This window comes from Bos taurus, chromosome 15 (genome assembly GCF_002263795.3).
Source record: "Bos taurus isolate L1 Dominette 01449 registration number 42190680 breed Hereford chromosome 15, ARS-UCD2.0, whole genome shotgun sequence".
Lineage (NCBI taxonomy): Eukaryota > Metazoa > Chordata > Mammalia > Artiodactyla > Bovidae > Bos > Bos taurus.
Genome location: NC_037342.1, coordinates 51,094,690 through 51,109,917, shown reverse-complemented (window position 1 = coordinate 51,109,917; position 15,228 = coordinate 51,094,690). Strand labels below are relative to the sequence as shown.

At 42.3% G+C, this 15,228-nt stretch overlaps 1 protein-coding gene across 11 annotated transcripts in view; it reads left to right on the top strand.

Annotated features, from left to right (window-relative positions):
* STIM1 (stromal interaction molecule 1) overlaps positions 1-15,228 on the top strand; it is a 204,557-nt gene that overhangs the window by 107,058 nt on the left and 82,271 nt on the right. For 9 of the 11 annotated variants that reach the window (XM_024975389.2, XM_059874871.1, XM_005216188.5 and 6 more), the window contains 1 exon segment: positions 7,519-7,649. The exons of the other annotated variants lie outside the window; for them this stretch is intronic. In XM_024975389.2, the coding sequence (XP_024831157.1) occupies positions 7,519-7,649 (131 nt within the window). 11 annotated transcript variants of the gene reach the window in all.

Below are 15,228 nucleotides of genomic sequence, written 5' to 3'. Positions count from 1 at the left end.
ACTCTTGGTGCTATATAGGTTATTTTTGATGTGTTCTCTCTTGGAGGAGAAATGAGCATGGTTAGAAGCCTTTTGGGTTAACGTTGCTTAGTTAGCTGAAACCAGTGCCAGCTTTGTCCAGAAGGAAAGCTCTTCTCAATTCCTGTCCCCTGCTGAGACGAGCTGGGCCTCTTCTTGGATACGAGGATGTGATGTTCTAACTGGGGCTTTCCAGGTGACTCATGGGTAAAGAATCCGCTTGCCAATGCAGGAGACACAGGAGATGTGGGTTCAAGTCCCTGGGTTGGGAAGATCCCCTGGAGGAGGAAATGGCAACCCACTCCAGTATTCTTGCCTAGAAAATTCCAGGGACAGAGGAGCCTGGTGGGCTACAGTCCACAGGGTTGCAAAGAGTCAGAGACAACTGAGCAACTGAGCATGATGTTCTACCAGGGATAGGAACATCCCTCAGGTAGGCTGGGTTTTACACAGCCCAGGAATCTGACTCCTCTTTTCTCTGTGGTTAGGCCTGCTATGTGCTGTATTCCAGGGGAGACCTTTCTTGCTAGTTCCAGGTCCCAAGCCAGTTCATCTTCTCAGCCTTTACATTTTCATCTAGAGGGTCCCCTGCTCTCCCTTCAGTCCTATCCTCATTCTAGGTTCCAGGCTGTTTTATCTCTGCAACCTCATGGTCTTGATCAAATCTGAACGTCTTCTCAGGGTTCATGGTCTCAGTCATATACTCTTTTGAGCCTTTTCTAAGGGTAAGTGTGGATTCTGATCCCATCAGAGTCACTACAGAGCCTGAGTGAAGGGGGAGAAATTATTTTCAGAGATGAAGCCCCTGTTTGTTTTACATTTACAATTTAGTCATTTCCAGATTCTCCTCGGGTTCCAGCCAAGCACTGAGGAACAGTCTGATCAGTGTCCTTCTCCTCTCTCTCTCTATGCTTTCTTCCTTGACTGCTGTTTCTCACTTCTTTCCCTCTGAGCTTGTGTCTCACATCAGACAATCCATTGTCCAGCTCAACTACAGTGGCTCTGCTTTGCATGCCTTCAGATATGTGTTCTCTGGGGATGAGTTAGTGTTTATGACGAGAAATGAAAGTGGCTGGGAGAGGGAGAGGCATTAGGTGGATACTGGATATTGGTGGTGGGAATTGGGAGGCTACACTCAAGAATTCTCTTGTCTTTTGGCGGGATATGGTTTGTTATAAATCCATTCATTCATGCATTCATTCATTCAGCCAGCATTTACTGATTTCATACTTGACAAGGTGGTTATTAGGATCGTGCCATACTGGGCCCTGGGGGATAGAGTGAGTCAAATTTAGTCCTTGCCCTTTTCTGGCTGTGGCATGCAAACAACTCAGAGCATGAGAATTAATATAACAGAGTTAGGTACAAAGTGCTTGGAACATAGAGCAGTAAATGATTAGGTCTGTCTAGAGAAAGGAGAGGAGCTTTGGATGTGAGGGAAAGGTCTTTGTCATTTTATCTGCCCATGGGTCACAGAGTGTGGTCTGCAGACCATTGGGGGTCACCAAGGTCTTTGGGGGGGTCCAGAAGGTCAAAGCCATCTTAATAATAATGCTAAGATAGTATTTGCTTTTCCCATCCTGTGTACATTTGCACTGTTGGTGCAGAAGAACTTAGTAGGTAAAACTGCTGGCATCTTAACAGGAATCATGACTGTCACAAAATTGTGCCAGTAACCATTGCATCCTCCGCTCCATGCACTGTCAGGTTTTTTAAAGTTTTTAATAGAGAATTAAAAATTTTTTATAATTTATTGAATTGTTTCTGTAGTATTCTGTGTGATAAAACAGGAAGTACACTTTAAGCACTTAATGCTGCATATCGAAGCCTGATGTTTATCTCAAGGAAATGCATTTGTGCAATTGAGCGAAACTACCTCCCTTTTTCAGGGAACACTATTTTCACTTGAAAGAATAACTGACAAATCACAATTACTGAGAGTTGTGTTTTTGGCAGACATTTTCTTGAAAATGAATGAAGCAAGTGTACTGCTTTAAGAACAACTGGTAGTATTTGTTGCCAATGATAAACTTCTAGCTTTTAATTGAAAATAAAAGTTTCAGAAAACTTGTACCTGCCACAATAACTTGACAGCTTCCCTAAATTTACAGCCTTTTTTTTTATAGTTGTGATTATTTTGATATTGAATAATGAACTGTGTCAAATTTGGAAACTCTGCTTAACTCATTGAATCACTAGTTTCCAAATGATTAGGATATGTTGTTTCAGAATCATCCATGGATAAAAGATCCATTCAAAATGCAAGATAGACTACAAGATAGAAGATGGATTTTACTGTGACAGAGTACAAAAAGTTCACCTGTATAGTTTCAGATTTCACATTGTAACCTTTAACAAACCTACTACTTGTTGAAGTTTTGGTGAAGTATCAAAGAAGACTGACCACAATTATCTGAAAAATTATTAAAATACTCCTGCTTTCCAACTGCATATCTATGTTTTGATTGAAGGCAAAACAACACACTGAATGCATAAATAGATATAATAAGGCTGTAACAGCTGTTTCTATCAAGCCAGACATTTATAAAAATGTGTAACAGTCCCACTCTCCTCATGAATTTTTTTGCAGAAAACAATTATTTTTTCATAAAACATGCTTCTATAATATATATGGGGTTTATATTTTAATTTCTAATATAGTAAATATCAATCAGTTTGGGGAGTTTCAGTTTTTAAGTGTAAAAATTGGTCCTAAGATAAAAAAAAAGTTAAACTTGGTCTTGTGCTCTTCTCTCTACCTAAAATTCTCTTTTCTGCCTCCAAAAATCCTTAAATGATTGTAGAACTAGTATTTAGTTATTCATTCAAAAAACATTTGTTGAATATCTATCAAGAACCTGGCTTTTTCTTGCTGCTGGATACATGGTCTCAAGCCATTATGGGGAAGATGGGTTAAACAACTATAACACTGTATGTGAAAGAGACTAAAAAAGCAGGCTTAAAACTCATTTAAAAAACTAAGATCATGGCATCCGGTCCTATCACTTCATGGCAAATACATGGAGAAACAATGGAAACAGTGACAGACTTTATTTTCTTGGGCTCTAAAATCACTGTGGATGGTGACTGTAGCCATGGAATTAAAAGACGCTTGCTCCTTGGGAGAAAAGCTCTGACCAACCTAGACAGCATATTAAAAAGCAGAGACATTACTTTGCTGACAAAGGTCCATACAGTCAAAGCTCTCGTTTTTCCAGTAGTCATGTATGGATGTGAGAGATGGACCGTAAAGAAAGCTGAGTGCCGAAGAATTGATGCTTTTGAGGTTCAGGATGGGGAACACATGTATACCTGTGGCGGATTCATTTTGATATTTGGCAAAACTAATACAATTTGTAAAGTTTAAAAATAAAATAAAATTAAAAAAAAAAAAGAATTGATTCTTTTGAACTGTGGTGTTGGAGAAGACTCTTGAGAGTCCCTTGGACTGCAAGGCAATCAAACCAGTCAATCCTGAAGGAAATCAGTCCTGAATATTCATCGGCAGGACTGATGCTGAAACAGAAGCTCCAATACTTTGGCTACCTGATGCAAAGAGCCGACTCCTTAGAAAAGACCCTGATGCTGGGAAAGATTGATGGCAGGAGGAGAAGGGAATGACAAAGGATGAGATGGTTGGATGGCATCACCAACTCAATGGACATGAATTTGAGCAAACTCTGGGAGATGGTGTAGGACAGGGAAGCCTGGCATGCTGCAGTCCATGGGGTCGCAAAGAGTTGACACGACTGAGCGCTGAACAACAACAATACTGTGTGATAAATGTTACCAGTGATAGACATGTAAATACTGGGGGAAGACAGGCTATTGTCAGACACTCACTTGCCAGCTCACCTAGAAACATTCTTTTGAGCAATTTGATTGGACTGTACTTCCTTTATTTGACTCTTTATGGTCCATAGAGGGAAAGTGGCTGAAGTTAGTGAAAGATGGGAACTGTTTACTTGCTGCTCTGGCAGGAAAGAAAGAGATAACAAATATATTTAGTGTCAATTTCATGCAAGCCCTATGCTAAGTGCTTTAACAATTGTCAGTCAGTCAGTTCAGTCGCTCAGTCGTGTCTGACTCTTTGTGACCCCATGAATTGCAGCACGCCAGGCCTCCCTGTCCATCACCAACTCCCGGAGTTCACTCAAACTCACATTCATCGAATTGATGATGCCATCCAGCCATCTCATCCTCTGTCGTCCCCTTTTCCTCCTGCCCCCAATCCCTCCCAGCATCAGAGTCTTTTCCAATGAGTCAACTCTTCGCATGAGGTGGCCAAAGTACTGGAGTTTCAGCTTTAGCATCATTCCTTCCAAAGAACACCCAGGGCTGATCTCCTTTAGAATGGACTGGTTGGATCTCCTTGCAGTCCATGAAAAATCTCAAGAGTCTTCTCGCAACACCTAATTCTAACAAAACCATATGCAGCAGAATTAATTATCCTTATTTTGTAAGTGAGATGTTGGAGGCTGGGAAAAGTTAAACAACTTGTCCAATATCATATGGTTGTAACTGATGAAGCCAGAATTTTGACATATGTATTCTGACTCCAAGGGCAGGGCTCTTGTACTGTAGTAATAATGTGTTGCTAAAAGTGTGGATTTTTTAAGGTAATTTCCAGATGGATCTGTGAAACCTTGCCAGGTTGGAATGTATTAAGAAAGATAGTAAAGATCTCAGGAAGGAGAGACCTCATAGGCAATGCTCCATTGAAGGGATTTTTTGTGAATTTTGTCTGATGATTTTTCTGGACAGGATTCCATGGCAATATAGGGCATCAAGACTTTGTATTCCCTTATCCTCAATTCCTTTAATCTTTCTCTGTGCCAAATGACGCCAGAAGCAAAAGTCACCTGTCTGTCTGATCAGGTTACAAACTAGAGGCTGATGTTTGAAGCCTAAACATGTTGGACCTGTTGTAGGCCAATCAGGCCCAGCCTGGAGACCCCAGTCCCTAGAGCTTGGTAAACTATTTCCATTATTTTTAAAAGCCTAATAGAAGTGCTTTACTTCAGATAATCCTGTGTGTGGATACAGGCTAGTGAAAAGATTAGATTTCTTTGTTTTGGGTCAAAAATCTGTTGATCCAGTGTGCTTCAGTTGTACTACCTAGGGAGCTCTAGAAATGGTGTCAGCAAAGTATGGTCCAAGGGCCAAATCCAGCCCACTGTCTGTTTTTGTAAATAAAGTTTTATTGAAGCACAGTTGAGTTCTCTTACTCATGTTTTGTCTTTGGCTGCTTTTGTGACAGAGTTAGATAGCTGCAACAGAGACTGTATAGCCCATAAATCCTGAATTGTTTACTGTCTGGCCTTTTACCGAAGAAGCTGTTGACTCTTAGCATAACCTCAGTTCTTTCTATTATGGCACTTAGCACTTGGTATTTTAATTGCCTATTTCCCCCACTTTTTTTTCAAATCTAATATATTACTTTTTGAAGCATTTCATACCCACAGTATAGTGGAAAAGACAGGCATGAGCATGTATAATTTAAATATGAGTCAATAAATGTTATAATAAAAGCATGTACAGCAACACTGTGAGGCTCACTCAAGCTGGTCCTGGCAGAGTCCCTTGCTTTTATAACTGAGCTCCTTGAGAGCAAAGATGAGGTCTGCTTCATCTTTTCATCCCCTGGGCTGATTATAGACCCTGACATATAAACAGAACTCAATAAATGTTGTTTGAATGGGCATATCATATGCTGATCAAAAAAGCTATTATAGGCAATTATATATGCCTTTGAGTAGTATAAATACAGGAATAAGGGAAGAAAAATGTTATGTTGGTTATCCTAATCTCAGTGCTGTTTGCTTCATCTCCAAACTAGTCATTACTTACTGCAGTTTGTTTGGGATAAGTAGTGGATAGGAGTCCATGAATAAAGCAATCGTGTTAAGAGCTCTTGTTGGTGAGGAAACTAGAAACAGTGCCTTAATTTTGGGCTATTTTCTACTCTTTTCCCTCAGTATCCACCACACCTTTACCTCACCTTCCATATTCTGCTCCAGCTTGCCAGGACAGATAGAGGAACATAGAGTCTATGGAGGTACTTATTTCTTTTGTATGCATACTATTTATCTTATTTTTTCTTTTCTAAAGCCATTTTTTCAGTGTGGTTCTTACCAGCATTACCATCCGTGGCTTCCAGAAGATACAACTAACTTAAAGCTATCTGGTTACCTTGGTGTAAAGGCAGGCAGGTGAAGTGCTGGCCTAGGAGTCAGCAGACCTGGGCTCTTGTTGTGCCTCTATAGTGGCTTTTGACTTGGGATACATCTATTAACATCTGTGAGCTTCAATATTCAACACATTTTTATTGAGTTGCATCTGAGACTTAAAAAATTTGATATTTATACCCCTCCTCATTTTGAAAAGGATTTGAGTGACTAGCAAGTGATAAAGAGGTGACCTGTCTGATCTTGTCTCTGTTTCTGACCAGCAGATAAGTAAATGATTAGATGGATGAGAGCATTTCAGGTCTCTGATCAGGGCTTTCTAGAAGGCTTCGCAGCCACAGCTTCTTCACCTTGTCTTTGCTTCCTCTTCTGTGACTACTTCTATTTGGGAAATCAGGATCTTTCTTCTATCTTCATTGGGGATGATTTGAAGAGTATTTTGCCTAGAAAGTAGTTTTCAAGATCAAGGTCAAAAAAAAAGAGGAGTTTACACTCTAGGAATTGGAAGAAATGCCAAAAACTTTAGTTAAAATGTCTTTTTCAAGTAGTGAACTTGAAGCCTGAAGAAGGGAAGTGATCTTAGAGTCACATAGTAGAGCTACAACTAGATTCCAGGCTCTTTCTGCTAGGCATTTTCCAGGTTCATGAGAGGATTAGGTGTCATGAAGTGGACTGGGTGGTTTTTTTGCTGTATAACTGTATGGTGGTGGGCAGAGGAGGCTTCACTCCACACCTCCCATGCAGTTGTGTCAGGCATGCTTAGGACCTTAGATGTCTAATAGACAGCTGAAGGCTGGCTCGGAGAAGGCGTCCGATGTGAAGGGTTTCCCTGAGTAGCCTGTGACTGGCATTATGTATAGAGGCAGTGACAAAGCGAACAAAGAGGAAAGCTATGTAGTACTCTGGCATTGGAACAAATGGGCTGTTTTCCTATTTCTAGAGAGATTGTATTAATTTACATTTGTTTGTTGTTTCTTTTGAATATGTATTTCTTTGATTACTAGGGAGACCTTGTCCTGTGTTCATTGACTATTTGTATTTTCTCTCATTTGTATTTTTTTTTCTTGTTGAGTTATTTATTCATGCTCTTTGTGTAGATCCCAGTGTATTCCTAGTCCTATGCTTGACTTCCCTGCCAAGAAACTATTAGGATAATAAAGCATTGTTCCTAAATGGGGAAGACAGTTAATAAGAAACACTCTTCTCGCTGTTAAGTGGAGTCAGATGTTAGAAGCTAGGGACAATGAGACAGGTGGGTAATAGAGCTGGGCGGCAGCCCCCTGTAACATTGTCTCTTGCTTTTCCTGTACAGAGTTTTGCCGGATCGACAAACCCCTGTGCCACAGTGAGGATGAGAAGCTCAGCTTTGATGCAGTCCGCAGCATCCACAAGCTGATGGATGATGATGCCAATGGTGATGTGGATGTGGAAGAAAGTGATGAGGTGAGCTCCCTCACCCTGCGTGGCTCTCTTCTCTTCCTGTGCGAACAGTCCCTGAAGCTGTCTAGACAGGCTCTTCCCTGGGGAGAGGTGTTCTTGCTACTGGCTTGTTCTCTAGCGTCGCATCCCTACCAGGGAAGGTGATTCTCAGCAGAGCAGCCTCGAGGAGCAGGCCTTACCTCTCTGTCTGTGTCTGGACCGGCCCCCGTCTGCCTGCCAGCTGGAAGCACAACGCTGACCGAGCTGTGCTGTTTGAGAGGGAGAGGGAGCCCTGAGGCTGGTCTGTACAGTTTGCCTGCGTCCTTATTGTACTCCTGCTGGAGGTGGAGGGCACCCATCTGTCCTGACTCTGTGTTCAACCCTGTGCTGGCCTGTGGAGGAGAAGGCAAGGCAGTCAGATCTTGCCCTTTGGAAACTTATACTGTTTGTGAAGAAGAGACAGAGGTTCCTAGAAAGGTCGTTCTGAATTCCAGGTTGCAACTGCTAGAAGTCAGTTGAGTGGTCCAGACAGCAAGAGTGAGAGGAATCTCTGGATGGAAGAGCCCTGTTGGGCATTACTACAGCTCCAGTTCCACAGAGTACAAAGTACAGAGTACAAAGAGCCCAGAGTACAGAGCCCAGAGTACAAAGTCATCATGTGTGAGAAGATTGAAAAATTTCAGTTGTTTTCAGGCTCAACTTGAGCCAGCACTTTGGTGAAGCTGCCAAATTATGCCCAATCCTAGTAGTGATATGGTGTATATCTTGAGGGAGGAGGTAATTCTGGTCTCTCCTTCCTGCTGGTTAGTCCGCTTTTAAATTTTGAATTCAGTTCTGGATTTCACATTGTCAGAAACATCTTGAAGCAGTGAAAGCCTGTACGGAGGGGTGACATGACTGATGAGGGGTGTGAAAACCATGAAATGGAGAGCATTCAGTACAATTCAGTGTCTATAAGTATCTATTATATATGTGCCAGGCACTGTTATAGACGTGGCGAATGTGACAGTAAATACCTATAATTACATAGCGATACAGCTGTCCTTATATAATTTACAATCTAATGAAGAAACTTTAATCTGGAAAAGAAGAGATTCAGATAATACAATTCCTATCTTCAAATAAAATAGAAGTAGAGGAATCAGGCTTAAAAGATGATAATGGTTAGCAATGAAATTCTTACTCTATGCCAGGCACAGTGTTAAGCTCTTTGCATAGTTACTCTTTTAACTTTGTTAACAGCCTTATGAAGTTGGTATTATTGTCAAGGACTGGAATTTTGGAAAGGTTAAGCATTTCGTTCAAGGACACGCTGAGTATGAGCACAGATCTGATTTTAAAGCCTATGCTGTTAAGTACTGCTGTATTGTCTCTCTTATTCTAAGGGCGGAACCAGGAACACTGTGGGGAAAGTAAAATGTAGGCATATTCTTCTGGAGTAAAGAATCACCTAACAGTTCTATCTCGTCACAGTAGAGGCTTCCTTGGTAGGTAGATCGTGAACTCCCTGTCACTGAAGATCGGCAAGTGGAACACAAACCTCCACTGATTGGTCTACTGAGGGGATCCTTGATCAGGTTGAACTAGATAATGTCTAATGAGAGGAGAAAAATAGACTTCCTAGAGGAAACGTAGAATTGGGATAGAGTGGAAAGGGATGGGGCAGCCTGAGCAGTAGGAAGGAGCGTGAGCAAAGATGTGGAGGCAGGAAGAAGCATTTTTGGTAGGTTTGGTGGGACAGAGTGACTGTGGTGGAAAACCACAGGACAAAAACCTGAAGAGGAAAGGGGGCCCAGGCAACCAGGCTGAGATACGTATACGATCTGGCAGCTGTAGGTTTTTAAGGGCAACAGCCATGATGACTGTATCTGAGCTTTTGGTCACATCTAGAAGTGTCACTGGCTTTCAAAGGACCCAAATTTTATTTGTCTGTGCTGGGAATAGTGCCATGTTCCTGGTGGTGAGAGAGGCTGAGAGGTTTCCTGACGTCTCTCCAAGGACCTGGCCACCCAACTGGGAGGTGCATGGCATCACAGTCAAGAAGGTGATGTGTTCCAAGATTCACAAATTCCTGGATATCTTTGTCATCTGCTCCTCTTTCTTTTTTCACTTTCTGCTGAATTACTTTGTCAATGAGAGGAGGAAGAAAATGTTCTTTTTAGAGGAATGTACCACAACAAAAAGCTCATCAGCACAAACTGTTCTAAAATAACACAAAAGCTGTCACCCTGCTCTTCCCTGTGCCAGTGGTGAGCTGTTCTTTTTCAGTGGAGCTTCTGCCTGCCTGGGCTTCTTCATCTGCTCTCCCTGCAGTGTCAGGCCTCTGGTGGGCAGAGGGGCCTGCCAGTCTGGGTTTCTCATGATCAGTTACAGGCTACTTTCTTTTTGAAACATATAGTCGTGGTAGCAAAGTCTATGTGTTTAAGATAGTCTCAACATATATGGAGTTCAGGATCTAACTAGACCCATTGGGTAGACAGGTCAGAGCTTGGTACATTGGATTATGGACTCCGAGACAGCAGAGATGAAACCCTGGTTGTGCTAGTGATCAAGGACCTGAGGTTTTTATGACCCATTTAACAGAACTGCTGATTACCCAAGGAGCCTAGTAGCAGTCTGCGAGGATACTGTATTCAGGCCTCATTTATTCAGCCTCATATCAGTAAGTTTTTCAGATAACTGAACTATAACCCGATTTCTAGATATTTAAAAATTTTAGCCATTCTTGAGGCCAGGTTTCCGTCTTACAGACTATTGTGAACAGTCTTAACTTTCTTTGGATCGTTCAGAGCAGGCCTGCACAGCCTCTTGCACTGTTAGCCTAGTGCCCGCATTCCCGTATGCATTGTTGTGATTTCTTTTTATAGTTTCCTGTCTCTTCTTTGATTCATTCTCATTTCTAATTGTTCTATCTCTGCTATGAGCTATGAAGTTAGACTTATAGTACACTGAGATTCAGCCACCATTTTACAGAAAATATGTAGTCATTTGTGTGGAGGATTTGGCTTCTCAAGTGCTATCCTTGCTTGCTTTTGTCCTAGGCAGCCAAGGATTGAGGGCCCTTCAGATGAGCAAGATGGCATTACTGACACTGGTGTCCTCTTTGTAAAGCTGATAGGGAGTTCTTGCAGGCTGGCAGGGTGGGAATTCATGACCTGTGTTCTACTGAAACCTCTGGTGGAGACACTGCCTTTGGACAAAGGATTTGCAGCCATAGTATGGCATTTCAGCCTGTCCTGACAGTCTGAGGTGTGTAGACAAGAGCCTTCCTAAAAACACTGGCGGCGGTGGGGGTGCGGCGCGGCGGTGAGGCGGCGGCTGGAGTGTGTGGCGGCGCAGGCGCTCAGCATGGCTCGCCTGGTGCTTGGGGAAAAAAAAAAAAAAACACTGGCCCCTTGACTGGACCAGACAGTTTGAGGGCAGTTTTATTTTCTTCTGTGGCACCTACATAGAAAATAAAGGACATTTGTTGAGCCATTAAACAATTCTTATTGTCATATGGATGATAAACAAGCATATGAAAAAATACTCAATATTGTTAGCTACTAAGGGAAGTACAAATTAAAACCACAATGAGATATCATTCCACACCTCTTTGAATGGCTCAAATTAAAAAGCGGTCAACACCAAGTACCCTGTGATGAGGAAGAGTCACTTGAACTCTTACAGAGGTTTTTATAAAGCTGAACAACATGATTTAATACGTGTCTCAGCATTTCTACTTCTAGGTATTTACCCCGGAGATAAATGAAAATTTATATTTGTACTAAAACCTCTACACAAATGTTTTAGCAGTTTTACTCATTATCACCAGAAATTGGACACAAATCAGATGTCCTTCAATATGTAAATGGAGAAAACAAACTTTGGGAAACTACTTAGCAATAGAAGAAGTGAGCTGCTGATGCACACAGCATGGAGGAATCTCAAAGGCATTATGCTGAGGGAAGGAAGCCATCTCAAATAGTTACATACTATTAATATATGATAACATCTAATGACTTGCTGAGAAACTATAGGAATGGAGGCCAGATCAGTGGTTACCTGGGATAAGGGATATGGGGTGGGTTTGATTATGAGGGGACAGCATGAGGGAATTTTTTTGATAATAGAACTGTCCTGTGTCTGGGTTGTGGGGCAGTTATAAGAATTTACATATGTACTAAAACTCATAAGAAGATATTCTGCCCCCCTCCACTACAGTTAATTTAATCATATGTTAATTAAGAAAAGTGTTCCTAGCATAGCAATGACACACAATTCAAGCTCAGTGAATGCTACTTATTGCTGCTGTTCTGTTTTCTTCTATATTTCCAGGAAAGCTACCTACATCTGACACTTGTATTTTAATGTTCGTGTGTGGAATGACTGACTAATATCATTGTAGCAAGCATGCTGTTAGTCTGAGATGGGAGTCTTACACAAGGGTGTGATCACACGTTTTGGGGGATGAAGCTGAATAGGTTAGTATGAGCCTCGGAAGCTGTAATGCCACAGGACTGGAAAAGGTCAGTTTTCATTCCAATCCCAAAGAAAGACAATGCCAAAGAATGTTCAAACCACTGCACAATTATACTCATCTCACACACAGGCAAAGTAATGCTGAAAATTCTCCAACCTAGGCTTCAACAGTATGTGAACCAAGAAATTCCAGATGTTCAAGCTGGATTTAGAAAAGGCAGAGGAACCAGAAAGCAAATTGCCAGCATCTGTTGAATCATAGAAAAAGCAAGAGAATTCCAGAAACACATCTACTTCTACTTCATTGACTACGCTAAAGCCTGACTGTGTGGATCATGACAAACTGGATGGGAATACCAGACCACCTTACCTGCCTTCTGAGAAACCTGTATGCAGTTCAAGAAGCAACAGTTAGAACCAGACATGGAACAACAGACTGGTTCCAAATTGGGAAAGGAGTACATCAAGGCTGTATACTGTCACCTTGCTTATTTAACTTATATGCAGAGTACATCATACGAAATACCAGGCTGGATGAAACACAAGCTGAAATCAAGATTGCCAGGAGAAATATCAATACCCTCAGATATGCTGATGACACTACCCTTATGGCAGAAAGTGAAGAGGAACTAAAGAGTCTCTTGATGAAAGTGAAAGAGGAGAGTGAAAAAGCTGGTTTAAAACTCAGCATTCAAAAAAAAAACAAAAACTCAGCATTCAAAAAAGTAAGATCATGGCATCCGGTCCCATCACTTCATGGCAAATAGATGGGGAAACAATGGAAACAGTGAGAGACTTTATTTTCTTGGGCTCCAAAATCACTGCAGATGGTGACTGTAGCCATGAAATTAAAAGACTATTGCTCCTTAGAAGAAAAACTATGACCAATCTAGACAGCATATTAAAAAGCAGAGACATTGGTTTGTTGACAGAGGTCCATATAGTCAAAGCTATGGTTTGTTCCAGTAGTCATGTATGGATGTGCAAGTTGGACCATAAAGAAAGCTGAGTGCTGAAGAATTGATGCTTTTGAACTGTGGTGTTGAAGAAGACTCAAGAGTCCCTTGGACTGCAGAGAGATCAATCCAGTCAATCCTAAAGGAAATCAGTCCTGAATATTCATTGGGAGGGCTGATGATGAAACTGAAGCTCCAATACTTTGGCCACCTGATTCGAAGAACTGACTCACTGGAAAAGACGCTGATGCAGGGAAAGATTGAAGGTGGGAGAAGGGGATGACAGAGGATGAAATGGTTGGATGGCACTGCCGACTTGATGGACATGAGTTTGAGCAAGCTCTGGGAGTTGGTGAAGGACAGGGAAGCTTGGCGTGCTGCAGTCCATGGGGTCTCAAAGAGTTCGACATGACTGAGTGACTGAACTGAACTGGGAAGTTGCAAAATATACTTAAGCTTCCGTTAGTGCCTGTTGTGTCTGCTATAGAATATAGCATAGGGTTAAGAGCTTGTGCTGCAGAGTCACAGACTTAGGTTTAAATCTGGCACTCCCTTTACCAGCTGTGGAAACTTTGAGAAGTTATTTAATCTTTTTGAGCATCAGTTTCCTCATTAGAAGTGGAGCGATAATATGAGGCACTTATGAAGTTATTGTGAAGATTAAGTGAAATAATGCACATAAGGACTTCCCTGGTGATCCAGTGGCTAGACTGCACGCTCCCAATGCAGGGGGCCCAGGTTTGATTGCTGGTCAGGGAACTAGGTCCCACATGCTGCACCCAAAGAGCCCTCATGCTGCAAGAAAGATCAAAGATCCTGTGTGCCGCAACTAAGACCTGGCACAGCCAAATAAATAAAGATTAAAAAAGAAATAGTGCATATAAAACACTTAGTGCAATGCCTGGCTTATAGAAGAGTCTCCATGAGTTTTTGTTGTTATCTTCAGAAAGAGCATGCATTTTGATATAGATAGGCCTGTGTTCAAAATTTGGTTTTGAACTTCTTACTAGCTTCTTACTGGCTATGTGACAATAGGCAAATCACTTCTCTTTGAGCCTCAGTTATTCAGCTATTAATATTTGAGGAGGGCGACTCTCTGCATGGTGGTTGTAAGAAGTTAATGTATGCAAAGCACCAAGCACAAAGGCTGGCATATGATAGGTTCCAAATTCATGTTTTATCCCTCCCTCAGCATGATGATACAGATAGTGAGGGCTAGCCTCTATCACAAGAATACCAAATCAGTTCCCTCATCATCCCAGGGCACCAGTGCATTCAACTCTGGGAGCCACCCCCAGCAGCTTGGCCTACATGCCAAGAGCCAGGCCGCTGCAGGAGATAGTTATCCAAGTGGCTGATGTTAAGGGAAATGGGGAATGATAGAGCAGGGACACATGTTTCTAGGGGCACAGTTTCTCTATCAGCTCACTCAGCCTCCTGCCTATGCCTTTATTTTTTGAAAAGGTCTAGGTGAGAACTCGGAGAAGGCAATGGCACCCCACTCCAGTACTCTTTCCTGGAAAATCCCATGGACGGAGGAGCCTGGTAGGCTGCTGTCTATGGGGTCTCACAGAGTCGGTAGCGACCCTGGTAGCCTGGGTCGCTAAGAGTCGGACATGACTGAGCGACTTCACTTTCACTTTTCACTTTCATGCATTGGAGAAGGAAATGGCAACCCACTCCAGTATTCTTGCCTGGAGAATCCCAGGGACGGGGGAGCCTGGTGGGCTGCTGTCTATGGGGTCTCACAGAGTCGGATACGACTGAAGCGACTTAGCAGCATCAAAAGCAGCAGGTGAGAACTTATAATTTCCTCCTACCTATCTGGAAGGGTAGAGGATTTTGAACAAGGCTGTGTTGTGGTAGGGTCATCAGATCTCCTTGACTTCAGCAGGATGAAAGTTGACTTGCTTCTTACCTGTTTTAAATTATTCCATCAAGAGGCATGCTAGGTCCTTGGAGGCTGTGAGACTTGGGGAAGAATGGACTCTGGCCCCAGGTGGAACCAGGCCTGGGCAAACTAAACCCTAAGAGGGGCAGCTGGCAGTTCCACTTGCAGATAGCCAGAGGATCAGTAGGAATGAACTGGAGGGGCAGTGGTCCATAGGGCCCTGTGTGCTTCTCACACAGAGCCAGTGCTGTGGCCAGCATGCGCTAATTTGGATGAAGATAAATGGCTGCATTAT